At 41.2% G+C, this 26078-nt stretch overlaps 1 protein-coding gene across 1 annotated transcript in view; it reads left to right on the plus strand.

Moving 5' to 3' along the window:
• The first annotated feature begins 355 nt into the window (after positions 1 to 355).
• The window catches only part of fgfrl1a (fibroblast growth factor receptor like 1a), a 66077-nt gene continuing 40354 nt past the window's right edge, over positions 356 to 26078 (plus strand). The window contains exons 1-2 of the mRNA XM_080035196.1: positions 356 to 501; positions 1740 to 1844. Of these exons, the coding sequence (XP_079891322.1) occupies positions 1784 to 1844 (61 nt within the window). The 5' untranslated portion in view covers positions 356 to 501; positions 1740 to 1783. The remainder of the gene's footprint in view (positions 502 to 1739; positions 1845 to 26078) is intronic.

The raw sequence follows: 26078 nt of genomic DNA on the forward strand, positions 1-26078 counted from the left end.
CTGCCGGAGGCAATTTGGATATAGTATTCAGGTTTTAAATTGTTTAGATAATTGTCTGAGCTGTTGGGCAAACAGGCGAAACATGTAGATACATTTTGACTTTTTCTTTGCCTGGTCCTGGTAGCGGTCTCCCTGGAGCATTTTACACGCGGACTGTCATTCAGAAATACTACAGCCTGCATTCTGAGCGCTCACGTGTTTGACCTTAGGTTGTATTTTTGTTTTTTTTCCTGCATTTACTCTCGTATATTTTCGCTCGCTTAGTTAAAGCAATCTCTGTCAGAAGACTTTATTTACTGCAAGTTGGAGTTTCGGTGTCAGACGCGTCTCTTCACATTTGTAAATGGTCCTTGTTTTGAATCGTGCGTCAAGTTATTGAAATCATAACATCATTGATTGGAACGGAGGTGAATAACTGTTTTCGGGAAAAGGCATGGTATACGTGCAGCTCTCCAGAGGGTAACAGACTGTGGATATCTCACCGCTTCTGGGCATTTTACAGTAAGTCCTACTTTATTTATAAGCCAAAGTCAATGTATTAATAATGTATGCACGGGGTCTTTATGTTCTTAATCTTTTGAAGTTTTGGCCATATTTCTGAATAACCGAGTTATAACATGTTTCAGCACTTAAAACTGTTTACAAAATGTAGTCAATTCAGTGGTACAGCTTAAGACAGCACATTTACAGAGTACAATATGGTTCAATGATGCCAACATGTAGCCTATACAAAGGAACAGGGTTTATGATAATGCAATCTGTCTTTTTAAATGTATTTATTTTTCTTAATACGCATTCCAATTTTTGAATTTAAACAAGTGATAAATTAAAAATCCTTAGACAGCAACCACACAGGTTGGAGTTTCCCTTTATCCTTTACAGAAACTTTAACTTTTTACTACTTTTAACTTTGTATGATTTATTTAGGAAATAGAGATTGTTCTCCCAGTGTAATACGAACACCTCGTTTTTAAATAGAAATGTGACTAAACTTGACTTTGCAAGCCTGAAAAAAATCTTCTTTTGATTGCCACAAATCAATTATCCTGCACTTTTCAAGTGTTTGGCAATTTCTGGGGAAGCGAGACACAAGAGGTTGGCCGGTACAGATCAAAGATACAGCATGTGAAGTATTGAAATAAGATCTCTTATGGTTCAGGGGAGAATGTATGTGGCGGAAAGATTAAAACTACTGTAAGGAGAGACATATGGACAGGTGGACATACATAAATCTGTGAAGAAAATAGCTTGGCTTACAGAAATCCATCTATCATCTTGCTCCTTCTGTCTTAACATCCACCTTTGGAAACCTGAACCTGGTAGCTTTTGAAAACATCTGCTTAGGAATGAATTGTGTTATAAGAAATTACTTTCTTAAATTAAAGAACCAACTTGATTATTTTCTATCAAGCTATTCCTTCTTTTGTCACCTCTAAAATTTACTGCAGATATTATCATAGATGCTCCAGCGGCTATCTTGGGAAAAACTATTAAAATAAAAACTATCAGGTGGTAAAATAATGAATGGAGCTGCTGGATTTTTTAAATAAATACTACTCTGATAGATTAAATAAAAAAAACAGTTTTGATAAATTGATGATTCATACACAGAGATGTAATCTTTAAATATTAAAATGCACCTTCAAGGTGGGAAACAATTCTGCAGTGTCTCCTTAATACAGATATCACCCATCAATAAGCAACATCATGTTTTTTTCTCTAATTTCACTATCTCTCAGATCAAAGAGGCTGAGCGTTCTTCTTCCTGAAAATTTTAACCAAAATGGAGCTTCTCTGGGTCCTTCTGTTGCTGGAGATGATCCTCATATCTACTGCTGCCCGGGGTGAGTAACAGAGGGGCTGATTTCAACAGAGACTTGGAGCCTTACAGTGATTAGTACTGACAGTAAGATAATGGCAGTAGGAAAATAAATCCCTGCAGCTGACTTCACTTTCTGCCAGCACCTGTGCAGGAGACATCCACTGATTCACCTGGCAAAATGTGCTCTTTTTTTTTGCATTCTTGCTACACCTGTGATCCGACATCCAGAGGGGAATTTGTCAGAAAAATAGTGATTACGATTGCTTCGACTGTAGACACAACTATGTCATTAAATCTCAAAATATGTTTGGAGGCCAGTAGTAGCTGCAAATGTAAAGCCTATTCTCTTTCTTTTTGGATTGTTCTATCACCTGTTATTTGGAACTAATCAGTTTTGTGCTTTGTAAACATCTTTGTTATCATTTATTGGCCCATTCCATGTCGATACATTTGCTTGGATTTTCAATATTTGCAAACACTTGTCCTGGAGCGAACTGTTCATGATGAATGCTTCAGCTCTTCAGATAGCCGGTGAATCTTTAACTTTGACTTGTTATTCAATCACTGTCGCTTGGCAGTAGTGGGGTTTTCCACCTACTGTTGATTGTGTGAGTAAAATGTAGTATTGCCGCTTTAAAGGTGAAGTCAGTGATTCTGGAGAAAGCTTGTTGTCAAAAACAGTTTTTGTCAAAATCAGTGAATATCTCCTCACACTCCCCTACCTGTCTGTGTGTACGCTGAGCTTGAGTGTTAATAAACAGACTAGATTCTGTAAACTGGTACATAGATAAAGGGTATGTAAACACAAAGGAGAGAGCAGTACCCTCAGTACTCAGCATGCTACCTTGGTTGCTTTCAAGGAAACCAAACATGATTTAAAAAAAAAATTACAACAGGTTTTGAAGATGTGCATAGATGAGAGCGATCGGCAGCCTGCAGGCTTTATGGGCAGACGGTCGCAGAGTTGGCGCCCGTTCATGAGATCACACCGGTGATGAGTTTTTCAGCGGGAACAAAGCTGCATTCAGCCAGGCAAGGCCGGGCCAGTGTGCAGACACGGGGCTGAAAGTAAACACAGGGCCGTAGACCGCAAAGAGATGAGATTAGATTAGCCTATTAGGGATGTTTGCTGTGCAATACCACAGCACCCCTCCCTCCGCCGCCTGCAGTCTGTCCATTAAACCAGGGCAGGCAGAGGGGGTAGACAGAAGGCGGGGATAAGGGCTGAAGAGATGGAAAGAAAGAAAGAAAGAAAGAAAGAAAGAAAGAAAGAAAGAAAGAAAGAAAGAAAGAAAGAGGGTCTAGAGGCGGCCTCGGAGCAGGAAGACTAGAGTAAGAATGGAAGATTAAAGAGAAAGAAGGAAAGTAGGTGAAGGTGAAAGGGGTGAGGAAGGAAAGGGAAAGAATGAACAAGGGAAGGAAACAGATTATAGGATGCGGTGTTAGCGAGAGGGCAGGAGAGCATGAAAAGGACAGAAGGGACAGAATGCCATTACCAACCTATTAGCAACTGAAGTTCTCCCTTATTTTGTCAAAGGCTAGGTTACAGACAGATTCTCTCTCGTGGTTGAATTCCAGTATTAACGGTGCAACTGCTGAGAAATTGGGTCGTAGATATAAACGAAATTGCTAATGTTTGTATCTAAATTTGCCTAATGTAGAAAGTGTAAGTGTTTCAGTAAAGTTAAGTATTGTTATTTTTTGTGTAACACTGTCTGAGGACTATGAGAGAGGCAGCTGAGAGACATCAGTACAGTACGGGGGGGGGGGGGGGGGTTGGGGGGATGCTGCTGGGTTTTGGTGGCTCTGTGGTCTGAGGTTCATACCGTGTAATAGTGGATTTGTGGTTTTGAACTGGAGTAATGCAGCATGTCATCTATTCTCTGTCTTTATCTAATCTCAGACATTTCCTCTTTACAACATAGAGTGTAATATTTAATGAACATTTTTTTTCCAAAACATTGACATAAAGAAAAGGAAAATTGCTGTGTTTGTTATCTTGAAATCAGCCTTATCACATCATTGCATTATTATTATTATTATTATTATTATTATTATTATTATTATTATTATTATTATTATTATTATTATTATTATTATTATTATTATTATTATTGTTGTTTTTCTTTTTACAAACAAACACCAATTTTTTTCCACATAAAACAATGCTCAGGCCAAATCAATTTTGCACTCCTATGGTCCAACAACTTACACCGAGGCTGTTTATTGCCCACCACAACTCACCAAACAACTGCAAGTTCTTTGTGGCCTTGTACTCATAAAATGTTGCAGCTGTTTCTCAAAAACAAAAAAATCACACAAATTGAGAAAAGCTGCTTCTGATACTTTCATTTTGGCCACAATAGTTTGACAGATATGCGTGAGATCCTGGTAAAACAGTCGTTTGAGCACTAAGATGCTTTACTGTGCAGGTAGGAGACATTTGCTAAAATGTTGCTAAATAAACAAAAGTCTTCACCAAATTCATAATAACGTGGTAAAAGCTATTATGAATAAGCTTCCTCTCATAGTCCGGCCCTTGTTTGTTCACTACTGCACTCCGAGAAATGGCACACAGAAAAATATTTATTGGTGAATACTGAAATTTCCCAGATAAATACAGTAACAGAGATTGGTTACTCTGTACAAACAATGAACAATAAAAAGCTAAATATCATCGGACACATCATGACATTTCAAATTGAAAACATGAATTATTTTGTGGTGTAATCTTTCTGGGCATTCCCCTTTGCACACAAGGTCTGGTTACAGTAAATGTGATGTGGCTATTGTATAAGTCTATGAAGGTATGTCTAACATCACCTTCATAACGTCTATAAAAGTACAACACAGTATGGCCCATTGTATGAAAGAAAGCTGATTGAAAACACAGATCTGTATTGTAGAAAGGGGGATTCAAAAGGATTTCCTTCAGTGAAACAGAGCTATGAATATTGTTGCTGGTTGCTCATTTTCTTTGGAGTTTTGTCTTTTTTCCATTTTAACATTGGTATAGCGAAAAGGCTTTGTTGGACTGCTGCAACAGACAATGATAAAGATGGACAAATAGGAGATGGAGGGATAGAACAGGGCACACAGATACAGATCCAAATGAAGAGAAGAAAAGAAAGGGAAAGGGTAGGCAGAGAGAAGGAACAGAAAGCAGAAAGACAGACAATAGATAAGCTCACAGACAGAAAGAGATAAAGATGCAACATTTATGCCCTTTCAGCCACATAAACTTCAGTGGCCTACACTTTGATCCAGAGTCTAGGCCTCTGTGTCCATTTGTGTGTGTGTGTGTGTGTGTGTGTGTGTGTGTGTGTGTGTGTGTGTGTGTGTGTGTGTGTGTGTGTGTGTGTGTGTGTGTGTGTGTGTGTGTGTGTGTGTGTGTGTGTGTGTGTGTGTGTGTGTGTGTGTGTGTGTGTGTAGCCACTAGCCAGGCATGAGACTGAGCAGCTGAGAGATTAGTATTATCCCATGTTAGACGAAAACACTGAGCTTGAATACAGGGGGTGAAAGACTAGTTTGTGGGCCAATGCATTCTGGGCTATCTACAGCTCTAGACATGTTGGGTTCAGTGTAAAAGGAAAGGTCCATCCTAAAATACTTGTAAATATGTGTATGTCAAATGGAGTTTACATCAGCCAACTTTGAAACGCTTCATGATCAAACAACTGAAGCGGGATGAAAAGGATGACAATAATGTGATTATTGGAGTTTTTCCTTATCTTTATACCTTCAAGAATAAACCTTCTGTACTGTCTAACCTTTTCTAGCTCCAATCCTTTGATGCTGATTCAAAAGAGAACGTTCATACCAAGAAATTAGATTATGAGCGTGAGTGTGTGTACATTGCTTCCAATTCTTTTTAAACAATTTAATGTTTGCTGGGTGATTGGGCCGTATCGACCACCCATTTGCCCAGAGGTAGCTAGGGGAAAAATAGACAATAGAGATGAGAGGGTTCATTTGTTGTTATGCGATGTGAAAAGAGCCACATACACATTTGAACAATTCTTCTCAGTTGTATAAGCTGCCAAAACAGAGAGGCGCATGTAGTGAGCATCATTTCTGTGGACTAAGACAGGCAGACAGCACAGAGGGTAAAGGGCTGCACACAAAGATTCCAAAAAACATATACAACTAGATGACGCTAACCATAAATATGACTTAACACATGTAGGCATACACACTCACAATTTCCTGTCCCGCACACTCATTACTGAGAAATGTAAAATTTTAGCACACTAACAATAATACATAAGAGAGAATTGCTATGATGATACTTTTATGCTCCCTGGGGTAAGTATTTCAGTGTGGGATCTACTGGCCTTGGTTGGCACCATCTAACAAGGCGTTATACATATAGATGATCAATGATGAATAATAAAAGGTTAATCTTTAAGGAATCGGGCCCATTTTATGTTCAAACTACTCCCATAGTGTTGTGTAGTGTCCCACACACTGGCTTCAAATGAACTCTAGCTAAAGTAAGCACAGATTAACTGATGTAAGAAAGCACATTGTCTTGGCTGTGGTAGGTATCTGCCTGTGTCTTCATGTGGAGAATGGAGGAGGAGGAGAGCATCTTGATTCCACATAGAGTAAACGACCGCATACCACGGACAGATGCTGGAAACACACAACTATGACTCATTGTAAACAGACACACTCATGGTTTCACATCAGTAAACCTCCCCTCCATCCCGCTCCTGTTTATTTAAGCGTCCCAAGTCACAGCTAATGGTCGTAAAATACCATTTGACATGCTGATAACCATTTATATGGCCCGATGGTGGTGGTTGTGGGCATCTGCCTGCCAGCCTCAGTGTTTCACAGCAGAGCAACTGGATCCAGACTGCCATAGACTAGGCTGAAACTTTAATCAGCATCTGCTAAGGATTGTTTAAGAGAAGGGCATCTTGTCTCTAGTATTCAGCCAGAAAACCACATTTTACATTTTCGGTGGGGCAAACAATAATAATTCACGTATGACCTTGGTTGTAGACCAAACGCATGTTCTGCTTGATGAATTGAAGATTATTTAAGGAAGCCACATTTATTATTTTCAGTCGCTTACGGCAAACATTTTGTCTGTTAAGCAAAAGAAAAGCAGAAATGTAAATGCATTTGTGTGTATGTTGATTACACAGTGATTAACAGACAAAGGGCAGCTTCAAAGGCCCCAGATGACTATTTCAGTTCCTCTTGTTAAACCCTAATGTCAGGGCCACATGTCGTTTTGTTGGCTGTCTGGACAAGTAGAGCTGTGGCAGCCTGACATTCTAAATGATCAAATAAAAGAAAGATTTTCACTGTAAAAGAAAAAAAACGGACTTGTCTATTTTTTCTCTGACTTTTTTTTGTAGATTGTGTTTAATTTGGCGAGGAAAGAGATGAATGTTTGCATGTAATACAGACAATCCAGTGTTAGTTGTTTCTGTGGGATCTTCAGCCTATATTTTCATCAGGATTGGTTTTTAAATCATAACATTACATGTTACTGTCTGTGTTCTGCGTTGATAAAACATTAATCAGCACAGGGCACAGGGCACTGAATGGGGGACCTTAAGCAGCCTCTCTCCCCCACAACCCCACTGTTTGCAACCACTGTTCTTCATCTCAAAGTTTTACAGGCCTTGTTAATGTTAAAGGCTATTAGCACACATTTAGATAAACTGTCAATGTTTGCTTTGACTTTGCTAATAGTGGGGCAGTAATGGGGCCGTCAGGACGTTCTTTGTGGGGGTTGATGGTGTGTCGCAGTGCTGTGAAGATGGGATGTGTGTTTACGCAGGGGGTGTGGCAAAGAGAAGAGCAACAGGAGAAGTTAAGATAGCAAAAGAAGGCTTTGTGTAGAGATTTAGTAGAGACAAAGGCAGAGATGTTTAAGGAAAATCGCCCTTTAATATACAGTTTTCCCCATTAGAAAACTGTTATGCTCCATTAGAATAAATTTATTTGTGAATGAACAGTGCTTGGCTGCATTGCATATCTTTTTACTAATACTGTACCGGGATTAGACTTTCAAAAAGTTCAAGTAAATCTAAAAGGCAGATTGGGAGAAACAGTTGCTCTTTACATGTAATTCATTGTATTTGGCATCCCTTCATACCAACACACATCATTATCAACAACATTATCTGTGTGCTCTGTCTATTATCCTCATCGTGTAGCTCACAAAATAATATGTGTTGGTTTTCCTTGAAATTGGCCATTGCAGTTGTTGTTGCATATACAGTACGTATAGTTGAGGATGATTTTTTTTTAAATATTCCTCCTTTGAACATGACCTTGTATCTTCTCCATATAAGTTTCTTTGTGTTTTTATTTTCATCTGACTCCCTTTATTCCCCTTTTTTTCTCCAATGTAGTGTAGTATTGTATGGGTCGTGGCGCCACAATGCTGTATTATGGTCTCAGTGGGGTTGGGGTTTGTTTGGTCAACGCTACAGCACTGAGGGTCAAAGGTCACCCAGTGAAACAAGGAGGGGTGAGTGTGTGTGTGGGTTTTTTTTCTGCATGCATGTGTTTGTGCGTGTGTGTGAGTTTGTGTGTGTGTGTGTGTGGGGGGGGGGTCAAAGAAAGCACATGCCGGCACCAGAGGAGACTGTAATAACACACCAGGAACCCCACAGGACAGCACACACTCTGCTTTCACTCCTTTATCTCCTCTCTGTCTTTCACTCTGTCTGAATCTGTTTCCAAACAATAACTATTTATTTATTAATATACGCAAAAATGAATATAATGAAATAAATATGCTCTCTATTAAGGTGTTTCCATCCATTCCAAAGCAGCAAAGATTTTAAGTGTCCCAAATAATGAAAGCTTTCCTTTTGAGGTTCAAATGTTTTTGCAATATTCGCAGTCAACTACTTCAGGAATCATTTAATCAACATATTTTCCAACTGCTCTTGATCAAAATGTAGTGGATTGCTTATTAAGAATACATTTGTTTAAGCTATTCAATTCTTGAAAGTTTTGAGTTTTGTGTAATCCTGTTTTACAAATGCAGTCCCTTACACAATACCATGAGGTAATATTACTTCACAGCTTTTAACACGTTTCTACTATGGAGGTGTAACATTACTTACTTAATAAAGAAAAAGGTTTATGAATGCAAAGCACAAAACATCCTAAATTTACATATTTGCAAAGTAGTGAAGACTATACACGGGGAGGTTCATCTGCATCTCTCTCTCTCTCTCTCTGTCTGATCGGTCTGTTTTCTCTGTCACTTTCTATCTCTATCTGTCTGACATTTTAATTCCTTTGCCACTTTCTTTGTCTCTCCTGGTTTCTATCTCTGTGGTCTACTCTTCAGTCAGACGCTTTCCAGCCCCTTTGACTCCCAACCGAACGCACGCACGTACTCACTCATCCACACACACACACACACACACACACACACACACACACACACACACACACACACACACACACAGCCTCCAGCTGTTATCCCTGATGGGGTTACAAATGAGATGTTGAGAGGTGATGCTTGGGACTGGAGACACAGACCTTGTTTTCTTTGGGCTTCAGCCTGTCAGATTGTGTCTGGTGTGTGTGTGGGGGGGGGGGGGTCATACAGCACTCAGGGCAGTTGTGTGTGTGTCTGTGTGTTTTGTGTTATTGACTTGTTATAGAAAAAGAGAACGACAGGAACACACTACCCTTAACCATAAAAACCACCATTATGACCTCAGTCTCCAAAGTGATGGACAGTCAGTAGCATCACTCTCTGTCCTTGGTTGTTTATTGGACATACAGATGACCTTTGACCCCAGGAAGTGGAGGCTGATCAGGGGGCAGGATGTCAAGGCAGACAGCTTTAGGAAATACTTTTTGTAAGCTGTCGCTGTTGCTTCTAGCTATGACATTATTTAGCTTGCTCTGTTGAACTGTAACGCGGGTCAATTAGAACGTACACAGCGTTTGGTAATGCAAAAACCAAGTAGTAAACACAAATTGGAATCATGTATAGCCTACATGTAATGTTCTGCAAATAGCAGGTTTCATTGTTGGCAATATCATGTTGTTTTGTACGGCTTTGTCCTGCTTACCAAAGCTGGAGTTTCTGCAGTGTTCTTTATTTAAAGGATCAAATATTGCAGTAGAAAGAGTTCAGGTTCTGGTTTCCCTTGTTGTGGCGATTGTTGCACAAAGTTAAAAAAAAACCCACATGAGGGGACACAAAAACACACTATTCTTTTTCTGCAGTGCCAGCTGTCGATGTGGAATCCATACTGCAGAGGGAATGTGAGAGGAGTGTGAGAGATGTAGGGGGTGGGTTTGGCCAGACTGGACCTCCATAGGGGGCATAATACACCGGTGACAGATACATTTTTGTCCAAGTTTTACATTGGTGTATTTTGTGATGTTTGTTTGTTCATTTATTGTAATTCATCATTGGACAACGTCATTGTGGACCCATTTTCGTCATTTACCAACACTCCCAGGTGGAATTTGAAGCTGGCCATCAGGGGGGATTGTTGATGAAAAAGAGGGATAACATTTTCAAACAGTCGCTCCTGGAAGACATTCATAATATTCCAATCTTTTGTACATTGAAAAAACGTGACAGAATTAATACTTTCTCACGTCTACTCAGCATTCCAATCACTGCAGGACGTGAGAGTAAATGTTGGATTGTGGGTTTCAGAATGTTTATGTCTACATTTTGGGCTGGACCTCGCTGCTCGTTGACACAAGCCAAAAGTTCATAACTTAGACCAGACTTAGACAGTCTGTTCTGACACAATGTGCTACAAAGTATTTCAAGCCCTCATATGCAGCCAAAGTAGACAGTGCTTCCCGTGTTGATTATTGTTAATAATTTCATGCGTTTCTTTGCCAATGTACCAGGCTAAACATTGACCAGATTTGTAAAAAGAAAAAGAAATCTCCAAAAATTAGTAACACAGCCACTGATAAATAACCCAGGACTTTAATCCCTCTGCCCAGAAACCCACACAGTGCTGACGTCTAGCTGAAAGGCCTGCAGACCGGTTAGCTGTGTTAATGATTTCCCACTACACGGCCACTTCATCACATTGGTCAGCTCAGCGTACGTATTAGGCTATCTGAAGGTAATCCCTCTGTTGTGGTGGCACCATTATCACATGGGGGACACAACAGGCCTATTCTTCCACATGTAATTAACAAAGGTACTTATGAGCTACTTTTCTGGGATTATACAGTTGTGTTGTCGCAGCTTTTGGGGAAGGCCAGTGGGATGTGGTGGAAAATGGAGAAGGAGGGGAAAAGAAAAAAGCTCTCAGATCAGTTGTAGGGTAGTGAAGGATTCAGCAGTTTAGGTGTGTCAGTGGTATAACAGTAACACAGTTTTCCACTTATAGTGTATGTGATTGTATTCATTATAGCTTTGCCATCATGTGTAAACCCCACAATTCTCCAATTGTTTTCAACTTTTTCACTTGGCATTTTTCAGGTAATCCAGTGGGCTCTTATATTGTTTATTTCAATTACAGTAAGAAGCCTGACAATAAGTTCAGCTCATAAAGAAATAAATAATATATTACTTTGCCAAAAAAGACATTTAAGATCACCATATTTAGAAATACATGTTATTTTGCTAGAGAGCTATTCTACTTGATACTTCTACACTACTCTATATTACTGCTACTTTTTACACAGACTCTACCACCACTTCGCAAGTATTATGAAGGCTGAAGTTAATGGTTACTTTCCGGATTTGGATTTGACAAATATCCTACAGTATTATATCAGTCGTGTTAAATATGATGTTTTATCCTAGATTTAACTTCTCAGTCTTAACAGTCTATAAAGTTGTTCCGCATACAAAAGCACACACACACACACACACACACACACACACACACACACACACACACACACACACACACACATACAAAAACAAGAACAAGAGATGAGAAAGACAGAGAGATTAGTTCACCCCGACAGCAACAAGTGACATGATGAATGACTGATTTCAGGTGGAATTGGCACTGCATGTGTGTGTGTGTGTGTGTGTGTGTGTGCGGGTGCATGCGTGCGTGCGTGTGTGAGTGAGTGAGTGATGCAGTCTGTCCACTATCAATCGACACTTCTCAGGCTCTGCTCTTGGCTCGCTCGCTGCGTCACGGGAAAATACCAAATTTGCAGACACACACTCATATTTACTTTGTTTATAGGAATGATTCAAACTGTTTATATTTGTACTTCTGCACATATAGTATACTGGAGAATAAAAACATGAGTCTAGACAAACTTCTTTTTGCACCAGTACCTCTTGACCCAATGACAGCAGACATAACATGGCCTTTAGCCTGGCAATGCTTTTAAAACATTGGCCGGGTCCCTGTACTGTACCAACACAGGGAATGGAAGTGTCCAAATTGTGACATTTTTGTTCCAGTTTTTCTCAGGACCTTTGTCATATTAGTTTACTGGTTTGCACATGATGTCAGTGTGCAGGTTCAACCCCATGTTAGCTGTGAAGATGTCAGTCCAGAACAGAGATGTATATGAAGCAGGACACCTTTTGAAAGGTTAAAGGTAACATGGTTAGGATTAAGATTTGGGTTGATTGGATTTTTATCTGGGTATTTCCCCTCTACATTTTTGCAGTTTTTAAAAAGTTGGGAGACAATTTAGATGCCAATCAACATGTGGAGATGTGTAGGAAAGACATACAGGTTAAGCACAGGCAATTACTGAGCCAGTCTGTCACACACACACACACACACACACACACACACACACACACAGTAGGCTAAGATGAGACAGTGACCTGAGCTGAACAAATGGACTTAGTCACGGCCGAGGATTGGTGTGGAATGTGGGAGGGGGCACGAGTGTGCGTGTGTGTGTGTGTTTGTGTGTGATGTGTGTGTGTGATGTGTTATGTGCATGCTTGGAATGTCTTACTCCCCACCCAGTGAACCAGAAAGCACACAGGTGGAGGAGGAAATGTGAGGAAGAGGAGGAGGAAATACAGAAGGGAGTAGAAGAAAGGAGGAACACTGTTTATCACACAGCTTCAGTTAGTGGCACTTGCTTAGGTACATTTTTTGGACATCAATGTGTCATTTAAATCTGAGGCAGGTCTTAACTACACATTAAAATAATGGAAATTGTGTTGAAACAAATGCTTTTGCATTTTGTCTTAATTTGCTTGTAATGTACACCAAGTAATTACTCGCTCAAGACCACACAAGGGTCTGTGTCGGCTGTTTTGGCCTTCCAGGGTCACCTAATTGAATAAAAGCCTTTTATATCTTATCTGCACTTACTTACCTGCAAGGAAGCCAAATACACTTATTAAACCTCTTCCTCTCGCTTATCTACTCTGTCTCCTTCTTTATATGTGTTATGTCAATAAGACAGGCCCCCTTATAACAAATATTCACCTGTTTATCACTAAAGTGGACCACAGCAGGTGGTGGCACTGCGTGTGCGTGTGCGTGTGCGTGTGTGTGTGTGTGTGTGTGTGTGTGTGTGTGTGTGTGTGTGTGTGTGTGTGTGTGTGTGCTATCACTGCTGTTAATGAGTAACCGTGTCTGCCTCCAAAATGCTGATAAAAGTCAGGTCGAGGACACTGGTCTGCTCTACACACAAAAACACGTTTACCAACAGGCACACACGCTCATATGTGTTAACTGTTCCTTATCTTGCACCCACCATGTCATGCCTTATCTGCAAGGCACCGTGAAGACACACACACGAGACAAACACACACACACACACATACAGTACACACATTATACTAAGTATACAAATGGATGTATTTACAATCGCCATTTTGTTTTATCGTACTATGGCTCAGAGGGTTATGCTAACTTGTGTCCGGGGCTGATGACCGCAACGTGACAGTCAGTGAGTGAGTCAGTTGACCTGACCTCAGATTCCTCTCGTTCAAGCACAACACCTGCCACCGCCACACTGTTGTGGGGACCTCTCAGCCTAACAAGCGCTTGTTAGAAGTCTGTGAAGGTTGGCTATGGTTAAATTGTGAACGTGAAGCTGTCTGCACGTCCGCACGTCTGAAATTTCTCTTTTATTGGAGCGTCCTTTCTTTTATTCACGTGTCCTCCAAGTCTAGGTCGGTGTTCGCTGATGTCATGAGTCTTATGTTTTTATGTTTGTGCATTTTGTTTCTCTTTTAAACTAGATTCTAGATTGTATGTGGCTCTAAATAACATGCAATTCAGCTCTCTACAGCTCTCTCTCTCTGTGCTGCTTCCGGGTGTAGCTGCGAGCCGCAGGTTTGGCGTCTCTGCCAAGTAGCGAGTTACAAACTGCTCTAAACTAAGCCCACACACCCGTCGTAATTGCCGCCGTAAACGCAAATAGATGCAAAGTGCTCCAGAAGACGATCCTGATAATGTGTCTACTGTCAGCGATCAAAACAGCGCATAAGCAAGCCTTAACGAGCGGTAGGATCTACAAACAGAAATGGCGCGGCTATGACCCGACTCCGGAGCTACACCTGTCGGGAGAGGAGCTTCAATCTGTGGATTTTACTACCGACAACAAACTGACAAATGAACAATGGATTACTTTCCAGATCAAGGAGAGGGCCTTCAGACAAACACTGGATACAAAACATCTCCACGAGAAGAACCAGTACAAATGTTCGGCGGACCCAGCTAAGTGGTTTAAATTAATATCTCTTCTAAATGGTGTTTATTTTCGGAATGGGATATTCTCTGCCGAGAGCCGTAGTGGGAGGCCGTACGGACTGCCCTTTCTGAAATTCACCTGTAGAGTATTAAAAAAGCTACCGCTGGTTAAATCCTGCCCATCGGACGCGTCTACCGAGGCCCTGTGCCCGTGGATTGAAGCGCAATTGCGCTTTCTGAGAGACGTAATACAACCGCAATTCGGACATCGGAACTCTCGTGCAACAAAGATAACCCGTGACAAATTGGCTTATTTGTGGCAACATCGCAGAAAGAAAGCCATTCAAATCATACTGAATAACAGCGAGTATCCTCTGACACCACCTTGCCCCAGTAACACTCAAGATGTGCAGGCATATTATCATAATAAATGTGAAGGCAGTACCTCAATAGACGACGCCCCTCTGCTTCCACCATGGGCCGACTCACTTCTCTCACCAGAGCCAGAGTTTCCTCCAGTATCCTCTCCTTTCACAGAGGATGAAGTGCGAAATGTCCTAGCCAGGTTGCCAAACAATAAGTCCAGTGGTAGTGATGGGGTCACTTATGAAATGTTAAAGCTAACAAGCGTGAAAGAAAAATTGCTGCCAATCTTCAACACTTGTCTCACTAACAGGCGCGTGCCCGAGTCATGGAAGGGAGCGCTAATCCACAGAATACCCAAAAAAGATAATATTCCAAATGACCCCACCACTTGGAGAGACATTTCTCTCCTACCTACGATCTACAAACTGTTTATGAAATGCATTCTTGGGCGCATACTACCATGGCTGGTGGACGCAAACATGATGTCCACTAAACAAAAGGCATATATAGAAAGGCAAGGCATGAATGAACATGTATTCTGTCTAAAAACTGCCATAGATGACTTTAAACACGAAAGTGCAAAGTTTTATTCAGTGTTTCTCGATTTCCGTGACGCATTTGGCACACTCCCTCATAATATCATGTTAAGAGCTCTGGAGGAAATACATCTCCCTCAATGTTACATCGACATCGTTAAAGATGTGTACCAAGGCTCTTTCGTTCAGGTCATCTGCGGAGCCGAGCTCACTGAACACATTCCACTGCGCATCGGGATCAAGACGGGCTGCCCGTGGAGCGCAGTTAACTTCATTCTGTCAATCAATAGGTGGATAGAGTGGATGTGCCAAAGCGCTCCACCTGGAACCATCTCCCCAAATCCTGTACAAGCTTTTGCCGACGATGTGCAAATGGCATCCCGCCAGGAAAAGGTTGTGCAGGACATGTTGCACAAGACTGATGCCTTCCTTCGGTGGTCGGGCCTGGAGGTCAAGGAGTCCAAGTGCGCGACGTTCTTTGAAAGGAGGAGCGGCGGGAATAGGTGGTATCGGTCGAAGCTAGACCGCGACCCCCAATTCAAAATCAACAATAAAACCATTCGAGTCTATTCCCGAAATGAAACATATGCATACTTGGGACACAAATTTAATGTAGCTGGCGACTGGGACCAACAAGTGCAAGAAATAATATCCGATTATACTTCAAGGTTACATAAAATTGACACATCTCCTTTGCCGCTTACAATGAAACTGGATGCCATTGGGCAAATTGCCTTATCAAAGGTTCACCACTTCTTTGCCAATGTTCACTTAACACGTAAAACACTGCAAGACTTAAACAATAAAACGGTTCAGATAGTTAGAGGCTGGAGTGGCCTAAACACCCACACAACTCGGGACGTCATCCACCACAGTAGGCACGAGGGGGGCTTGGGAGTACCCGATTTTGAGTGGGTCTACATCGCCACCAGGTTGGCACATTTATTAAATATGCTGAACAACGATGATCCCTCTGTCAGGAAAATGGCCCGTGCATCGCTATTATTAGACCTTAAGAAGCGCAAAGTCCCTCTCGCCTCCGAATCTGAGCCGAACTTTCTGGGATTCAGAAGGAAACCGAACGGCAAACTGGACACTCGCGCCATCGGGTTCGGTGTCAGGTCTGACTGGCCGGATCTTAACGACCTCTGTAGTTGGACTGGTATCGTTCTGCGTTGGACACATAATGGAAAGAATGTAGCCCCATCCGAATCATTGGTTACTAGTGGGGACATCGCCGTCACTGCCACCTTGGTGGAAGACGGAGTCGAGTTCACACTCCCACCCACTAACTGTCGCGCAGCCCTGCTGGCAATAAAACACAGACAACGCCAAAAACACTGGACGGGACTAAGACTACAAGGCAAACTAGCCTGCTTGCCTTCTGCTGACCATTCTGTGTCCCACATCATCTTCAATAATGCATCCATTGATGAGGACATACAAACGTTTGCCATCAAAGCCAGATTGCAGGTTCTACCGTCCCAGCTGAACCTGTCAATCTGGTACCCACACACCCACACATCATTATGTATTCATCATGGACAAGAACAGTTCACTGAGACAATGTCACATATATTAAATGGCTGCTACTTTTATAAAAGCCTTTATATAGCCAGGCATGACAGGATTGTGAACTTGATTGTACAAAGCTTACCACCTATACTTTCACCAACATCCTCCACCCATGTCAATTGCTTTGTTAGACCTCATATGTTCTCTTTGTGTGAAGCTGAAATGTCTGTGTTTACTGATCTAAGCGCCACCAGGCCTGACATTTTGATAATAGATGAGCACCGTAGAAAAGTGCACATCCTGGAGGTAGCCTGCACCTTTGACTCAAGTTTAGAGGAGGCTTATTTAACTAAGCTGGTGAAATATTACCCTCTAGTACAGACAATTAACTCCATGGGCTACAACTGTCATTTACTTGTGTTCATTTTTGGCAGTCTAGGCCATGTGCATAGGCTTGTCACTAGTGGTCTTAGGATTGTCGGCCTTACAAAAACAAGCGCAAAACAGCTTGCCAAATACTGCTCAGTGTCCTCCATCATTGGCAGTCGCCATATTTGGAGGAGAAGGTGTTGTGTGTACCCATAATATCAGCTGTTTGACTGGCATTGGCCACGTTTCAGAGTTGTGTCGGAGAAAACTTTGCATCTATGACATTTGTGTCCTTATGTATATTATTATTAATTGTGGGCGCAAATAAAGTACTAAAAATGTGCTATCACTGCTGTTAATGAGTAACCGTGTCTGCCTCCAAAATGCTGATAAAAGTCAGGTCGAGGACACTGGTCTGCTCTACACACAAAAACACGTTTACCAACAGGCACACACGCTCATATGTGTTAACTGTTCCTTATCTTGCACCCACCATGTCATGCCTTATCTGCAAGGCACCGTGAAGACACACACACGAGACAAACACACACACACACACATACAGTACACACATTATACTAAGTATACAAATGGATGTATTTACAATCGCCATTTTGTTTTATCGTACTATGGCTCAGAGGGTTATGCTAACTTGTGTCCGGGGCTGATGACCGCAACGTGACAGTCAGTGAGTGAGTCAGTTGACCTGACCTCAGATTCCTCTCGTTCAAGCACAACACCTGCCACCGCCACACTGTTGTGGGGACCTCTCAGCCTAACAAGCGCTTGTTAGAAGTCTGTGAAGGTTGGCTATGGTTAAATTGTGAACGTGAAGCTGTCTGCACGTCCGCACGTCTGAAATTTCTCTTTTATTGGAGCGTCCTTTCTTTTATTCACGTGTCCTCCAAGTCTAGGTCGGTGTTCGCTGATGTCATGAGTCTTATGTTTTTATGTTTGTGCATTTTGTTTCTCTTTTAAACTAGATTCTAGATTGTATGTGGCTCTAAATAACATGCAATTCAGCTCTCTACAACGTGCTAACCCGTTGAATCTGGACATTTTAAAAATATACACCTTTTTAACGTAATATTTTCTGATAAATATCACTGCAGGTGATTCAGGACAAAGGTAACCAAGTGTACTGCACCTAGGTTATTGGCTACTGGATCAGAGCCTCTAGTTACTGTCTGTCTCAGGTCTTATTTTGCCCTGGGATGAAACACAGTCCCCTGCCTTCATACATTAACAAGCCAGGAATAATGCACACAAAAATACACACGCACTGCATTGGAATAGTGCTCATGGCCTATGACCTACTTTCAGCCCCTGCAGCCGGCCAGAGTATTCCTGTTTATTCAGTCTTTCACCTGCTCCCCTTTTCTTTCTCCTTTTACGTCTCTTTCCCTCCTTCTTTGTTCCTTTGGTCTCAGAGCTATATGGTGATGGTCGTAATTTCTCTGGATGCTCTAACCAGTATTTTGCTACGGATGATTTATTATTCGACCAACTCGGCAGTTGAGCTCTGAAGAACAATTCTCTCTTCAGGGCAGTCCTCTCTTTATTTCTAGCATCTGCTGTTGAGAGTTGAGATACAAAAAGTGTATAAATAACTCGATCCGTGATGTAAAACAAACCTTGTCGGGTCAAATGGATGTTTTGGGAGACAGGTGTTGCCTTTTAATATGCTCACTGTCAAACTGTGTAAAACGTAAGTTATCTTTTGTCTGTGTGTCCGTGAAAGCCATAAGTCACGGGTAAAAACATCCTTTCGTGTCTGCGTTCGCAAGCAACTACCAGATCAGTTTTCAACAAGTCCCGACTGCGAGTTGTAAATGGACCGTTGAGGATGTCTCTAAAGCTGTCAATCTTTTATTTTTTTATTTTTTCAGTTCTTGTCTCAAAATATGCAGACGTTATACAGGGTCATAGAAAGTGATGTATAGGCAACATTCTGGTATGCTTTTTATCCAAGGTAGTCATTCAAATGTCAGATTCTTGTTCAGTTAGCAGTTCACCTGTACATCCTCAAATGTTAGCAGATAGTTGTTTGTGTGGATTGAGTCCTCTCTTTATCCCTTCCTGATTCCAACTCTGTGTGTGTGTGTGTGTGTGTGTGTGTGTGTGTGTGTGTGTGTGTGTGTGTGTGTGTGTGTGTGTGTGTGTGTGTGTGTGTGTGTGTGTGTGTGTGTGTGTCTGTGTGTGTATCAATGTTCTTTCTGCAATCTCGCACAAACAATTTTTCTCCTTTTTCTTCCCTTACTGTACATTCTTCACCACCCCTTAATCTGCCTTCTTACAAAGGGCCCGAGTTGTTGTTTTACAGACACTCAAACAAGTGCATACTTTGCAAGATGTGGTTTCCCTAAAGCCCTTAATAAGCTTTTAAAAGAATGTAGGTTCTAGGTTCAAACCGCCATTAGGGTTCTTGGTGGTTTGCAGAACTTGGTGTTCTCTGCCTTGGGTTTTCTCAAAAGCCTCATTCCCACGTTTCCATCGTTAAGTATCCTGCATCTTCCATATGAGAATAAACTACCACAGTATTTATTTTGAGACCAAGAGTACAGTATTTTTTTTATTTTTAAGAAGTAGATTTTTTGTTAAACTGATGGCATGAGAGGTAGTACTCATGAACCACCGGAGTGTCCTAATTGTATCAAACCAGATCATGCAGTAACAAATTAAAATCCTGTAATGACACAGCAGATGTAGACTCATTTTCTCACAGTTTTCACAAATCTTCTCTTGTCTTCATTAGGGCAAGGCGTGTCGTTGAAAAGGATCCGTACCTTGTTTTTAACTGACCAAATGTATTGCCATTGCCAAACCCAACAGGAAAAGCGCAGTGATATATTTTACACCTAAACTCGATGGTTTCAATATATGAAGATATAGTTCACAGGAGAAGAATGGTGGAACAATATAATCAGCTATTAGAAAAGCTGTCAAATAAAGAGCAAAAAGAGAAAGAGAGGCGAATTATGGAGATAGAAAGTAAGAGCAAGCAAGAGTAGAGATTTCCTTTCTACGGAATGATTTTCACACTGTAAAATATCTGATAAAAACAAATGAAAACAGGATTACAGAAGGTTTGAATGATTGATTTAAGGTGGAATCGTGTGTGTGTGTGTGTGTGTGTGTGTCAGTGTCTGTGTGTGTGTGTGCTTGGCTGTGTGCTCAGAAAGCCGATGGTGTTGTGAGTCACTCGGGGGATTATGTTACTGTATCAACCACTCAGCAGATTCCTCAAAGTTTTTGTGGCCGCTGTGTGTATTTCTTTTGTGTGCCTCTGTGTGTGTCGGACAATTGTAAGCCTCAGATTTGATGTGTATTAGTGTGTGTGTGTGTGTGTGTGTGTGTGTGTGTGTGTGTGTGTGTGTGTCATGTAGCCCTTAAATGATGTCCGTTTATCCTTCACAGCCTTAGGCTTGTTGTAAACTGTCAGGACAGAATAACAGGCAGTAGTTAACCTAATGTTGGGGCGGACATGACAGGGTCCAAACGACCAAGTGTGTGTGTGTGTGTGTGTGTGTGTGTGTGTGTGTGTGTGTGTGTGTGAGTGTGTGTGTGAGTGTGTATGTGTAAGCTTCAGATAGTGATAGAACAGAATTGCCAAGATCTTGAAAAGTTTTTATGGTTTCAGCTAATTTGGCATTACGCAACACTCAACCCCACTAATCAATTTAGGCAGCATTGCTGTTATAACAGGATTCCTACTTATAACGAGAACTCAGAAATGAAAACATAACAGCAGGAGATTACAAAGTTTCACCCAAAGCGTTGCACAAATAGTGGACTTACGGGTATTGGAGTAATTTGAGTAGGGCACACACAACTTTACATCGCATGCGAAAGGATCAACCTTGGAACTATTTCATAAACTCTGAGCTTAGTTTAAAATGACAAGAGAGAAGTAAATGTTACGTTTAGAAGTGATCCGTTGATAATGATGACCTCTTGAGGAACCAGTTGTCTCTCAGTGCTCTGAGAGAAATGCACAGCATAGCTCAGCATACATACACACACGCACACACACCTCTACCTTGCGCAGTACATCAACGCTGAGTCCCGCTGTTAAGTTTTCTCCATCAAAAGCATTCCTCCGCTCTCCCCTCTCACTCCAGTCTCACTTCCCTGCCAACAACAACGTAGTGCTGGACTCTGCAGACCCGTCTGACGCTAAGACCACTGGAGCGTTAAGGGCATTCAAAAACAAACCCTCAATACAAAACCAAAACACATATGCAACACAAAAACAATTTTTCAACACACAATAATAAAGTATTTGGATGTCAAAACTATTTTTCAAAACTATTTATGTGTCCTACTTTGTCAGCCAGTAATAGCATTGGCTTCTTCTTAGGCATCTAAGACATTTCTCTCATGGAAATGTCTGTGAAAGGCATTAGTGAGTCCGATTTGAACAAACATTTGAGCTGGTTTGCTAGAGGAACTGCTAACAGTTAAACCTGCAGTGTGTAGAATTTTGGGTTTTTTTTCCTTGGAGATTTTGTGGAAAATAATTATAATATCCATAAGTACGTTTTAATTTAGTGTATAATAGCTGAAAAAAATTTTTAGAAAAAAAAATTTTCCCTTTGAAAGGGTCTCATATATGTCCATATTTCTCCATACCTTGGACCAAGGCATTGGCGCCGCCATGTTGGAAGTGTCATAGTTGGATTGTCATCAGGTGCATTGTTTAAAATGTAGAATTGTTCTTGTCCTTGAAGGCCACTGTAGCTTCTGTTATTATTCTAAAGGGGTGGGGTTACCCAGGGAGCGTTGCATTCTAGAACTTTCTAGAACTTACTTGATGATATTACATATTACACACTGCACCTTTAATTTGGCATACTTTTACTGTAACAAATATTTCACAATCTAAACAAATACAGTATAGGCTAACTAGCATACTCCATAGCAAGACGTCCTGTCGACAACCAACAAAGCCACCAATTTATAAACTACAGTCCTAAAACCTAGAGGATGAGTGTCCCCCGAAAAGAAGTAAGACAAATAATTATAATATGATATATCGTAACTTTTTGCGTATATCACTGTACATATTTTTGACAGTGACATTAGTGAGCCTTCAGAGTTGCTGTTAGGCCAATTTTGTTTTCTGTGGACAGAGTCAGGCCAGCTGTTTTCTCTGTTATGCAAAGCTAAGCGTATCCTCTTGTGGCTCCAGCTTCATATTGGCATGCATCCTCTTATCTTACTCTCTGGAATAAGCATTCTTCCCAATATATTGCACTTTTCTGTTGAATGGAGCTTTTGCAATTGTTTTGGGAGTAACAGACTGTATGAACTGACTTCTGATCTGCTTTATTTGGCCTTAAGATACAGAGGATGTTCCGCTCCAAGCTGGATGGTTCTGCCTCTGTGGGAGCAGTTTGTGTGTGACGTGGGCTGCGTTTTCCTGTCATTAGGCAGAGTACCAGGCGTGCACGTCTAAGCGTATGAGGGGGAAAGGGTGGGAAGGCGGTTGCATTGTGTGTGTGTGTGTGTGTGTGTGTGTGTGTGTGTGTGTGTGTGTGTGTGTCTGTGTGTGTGTGTGTGTGTGTGTGTGTGTGTGTGTGTCTGTGTGTGTGTCTGGAGACAAACAAATCTTCTAGGTGCTTTAGATTGTCGTGGGGAGCCGGTTGCAGGCAAGGGAGCACCGTAAGCCCTAAATGGAGAAAACAGACCAATGTTTTAAAGGCCTGCAGCTTTTTTTCTTCTCCCCCCAACCACACACACACTAACAGACACATAAACACAAAGACACAGGCTTCCTAAACAGTACATAAAGAGACAATAATGCACAAGCACGAGGAGACATAGACTGTTATTTTGCATTATTTGACTTTGTACAAAAGTGTAGCCCGTTTCCTCAATAAAGTAATATCCAGCAGCACATGCATGTTGAAAATTGACCCCTTACATGTGCAAAGACACACGCACACTTACACCCTGTGTCTCATGAAAGAGAAGAATAGTGTTTTACTTGATTCAGTTTCACCCCTAGGGACAGATTTAAAAATACTTGACTTGGGCCATGGACCGTGGATGAAGACAACCTGGGTAAGGAAGGGAGGATGCTGGTCTCTTCCTTTCATCGGGGAGCGAGAGAGGACAGGAAGAAAAGGGGGAAAGAGAGGAGGGAGATATTGGAGAGGTTAACTGTCAAAAGTTGAGAGGTTCACTTAGAGGTCCTGCTCCTGTGATCCTCTGGAGGAGTAAAAAGTGGGGAAGGTGTGTGTGTGTGTGTGTGTGTGTGTGTGTGTGTGTGTGTGTGTGTGTGTGTGTGTGTGTGTGTGTGTGTGTGTGTGTGTGTGTGTGTGTGTGTGTGTGTGTGTGTGTGTGTGTGTGTGTGTGTGTGTGTGTGTGTGTGTGTGTGTGTATGCAAATCTGAAAAAAGGACAGGAGACCATTAAATCACTCATGACAGAAAGAAGAAATACTGCATTTAAGGAAAAGAGAGAGAGAGAGAGAGGTGTGAATGTGATGAGAAAGAGAAAAAAGAGCAGGGAATAATAAGAGAGCAAAATAGAGAGAGAGATTGGAATAGAGCAGACAGTGAGAGGAAGTGAGGGGTTAAAAAGAGAGAGAGGTAGCAGGGGAACGGTAAGAGTTCAGGGGAATGAGATTTCAATCTGTTGGATGGAGAAAAGAGGAGAAGAAATAAATATAGGGAAGGAAAAATATTGAACCCTTAACGGCCACCGTTTCTACAGACAGAGGAAAAGTAGGACAAAAGAAAGAAAGAAAGAAAGAAAGAAAGAAAGAAAGAAAGAAAGAAAGAAAGAAAGAAAGAAAGAAAGAAAGAAAGAAAGAAAGAAAGAAAGAAAGAAAGAACGAAAGAAAGAACGAAAGAAAGAAAGAAAGAAAGAAAGAAAGAAAGAAAGAAAGAAAGAAAGAAAGAAAGAAAGAAAGAAAGGAGTAAAAGTAAGAAAATGAGGTGATGCTAGAGGGAGATGCACAGTAGGCCAATGTTAAAATTGAAATAGCCAAAAGAGCAAGAGAATGAGAAAAGAGAAAGAAATAGAGATTAGAAAGTAGGGAAAGGAAAAACCTGCCGGGCCCCTGATGGGAAATCCATACAGCCGAATGAACACATTCCTTTGATACCTCTGTGTGACTAATTTCTTTTTCCCACATTTCACCTTCATCCATCCATCATAATGTCCAACTCCTGCTCTCCTGTTAAAACAACACCCCGCGGACACAGCATGCTAGAAAACTGTCACTTTTTTTTTTTAATTTTTGATATTCAACGCCATGTATTTAAGGTTGACTGATTAATCTCTTTGGCTGATCTGCACTTTTACGACGGATGATAACGACTGATTAACCGAACATTAGCTTTTTCCTAAATTGGTCGACCTGTATCACCTATACTACCGTACTTCACTTTATTCATCTTCTATCTCAAGGTGGTTGTTGTTTTGTAAAGAAATGCAACAAAGTACAAACACATAGGGGTGAATGCAACCAAGTATCTGTGTGGTCTTTAGAATCATTCCTGTTGTTAATATTTCAATTATACGCACCAAGTTGCTGAGATCAGGGAATGCGCTAGCATTGCTTAAAAAAGTAACCCGACAAGCTACGGGTAGTCAGACTATTTACTTTGTTTGAATGAAATGAATAAATTGGCTTGATTACAACTGGTCTCATCATCTGACCACTGAATGCAACACATCTGGAATTATCCCTCAAGGGTTGATGAAGTTTACTCAGGGTTCAGGGTTGGTCATCAGGGTTTACAGTTTGATCCCCATCTCCTCATGTGTCTTCAAGCAAGCCACTGAAACTCAACTGCTCCTGATGCTTAGGGCAAAGGGCTTGGCTTCAGAACACCAAAGACAGACAGTACATTTACCTTAAATAGTTATGATAGTATTGATTTGGGTTGAAAACAGGCTTCTACCTCAATAAACAGGCTGCATAGTGTTAGAGGAGCACTACGGCAACTGCTATCTCCACCACTATGGAAGAACGAAGAAAATTGGCATCTACTGTTTTGGCCTTCCATCATAATCTGATTGGCTTCAGTGGGCTCAGATGTATTGCCTTTTTAACTCCATCCTTCTCTACAAGGATAGCCCTTTATTCCCTTGGGGCACATCCAAACTTATCTTCCTATTTCCTTTTGAATCAACCACCAAAACTCTCAATAAAAGAAACAAAACATTACAAGTCTACAACTGTTAATCAAACACTTTTTTCACAAGGGCAAACTAAAGGTCTCCAAATGCAATACCTGGCATCAGGCAGTGGGAATTCTCTGTGATAAGAAAGTATCAGGCAATAAATCAAACCCACCTGAAATGTTGATATTAGGTGTGTGTGTTTATGCATGTTTCTAATCTTGTATCAGACCATATGCATTCTTCTAGATAAGCCTCTATCAGGAACATTGTTAAAGTTAACCAACCCTTTGTCCTTCCTTTAAGTCATTTCCTTAACTAGAGGACATGACCTGAAGTGGGTTGTTTTCAGATGCTTTTCCATACAATTGCCTTTTCTAGTCTTGTAAGGACACTTTGTTTTTGCTACATGGTGGCCTATTGTGTGTTTAGAGTCCTATATTTGGAGGCTATTGTTTTAAAACCAAAGGAGTAATGAGAAGTCAAACACAGATGGACAGATGTTTGCTCTTCTTTGTACTATTGTACTATTATCCCGTTCGGCCATAATTCATTGACTTTCTCTTCTTAGGCTTACTCCCTTTAATTCCGTCCTCCCTTATTCCCTTGATTTCCTCCTTTCTTCTCCTCTTGCTTTCCATCCTTCCTTCCTTCCCTTCTTCCTCCTCCTCCTCTTCCTAATTTGTTCTCTCCACATACACACGTAAACACACACACACACACATGC

This window comes from Ammodytes marinus (genome assembly GCF_949987685.1).
Source record: "Ammodytes marinus genome assembly, chromosome: 10".
Lineage (NCBI taxonomy): Eukaryota > Metazoa > Chordata > Actinopteri > Uranoscopiformes > Ammodytidae > Ammodytes > Ammodytes marinus.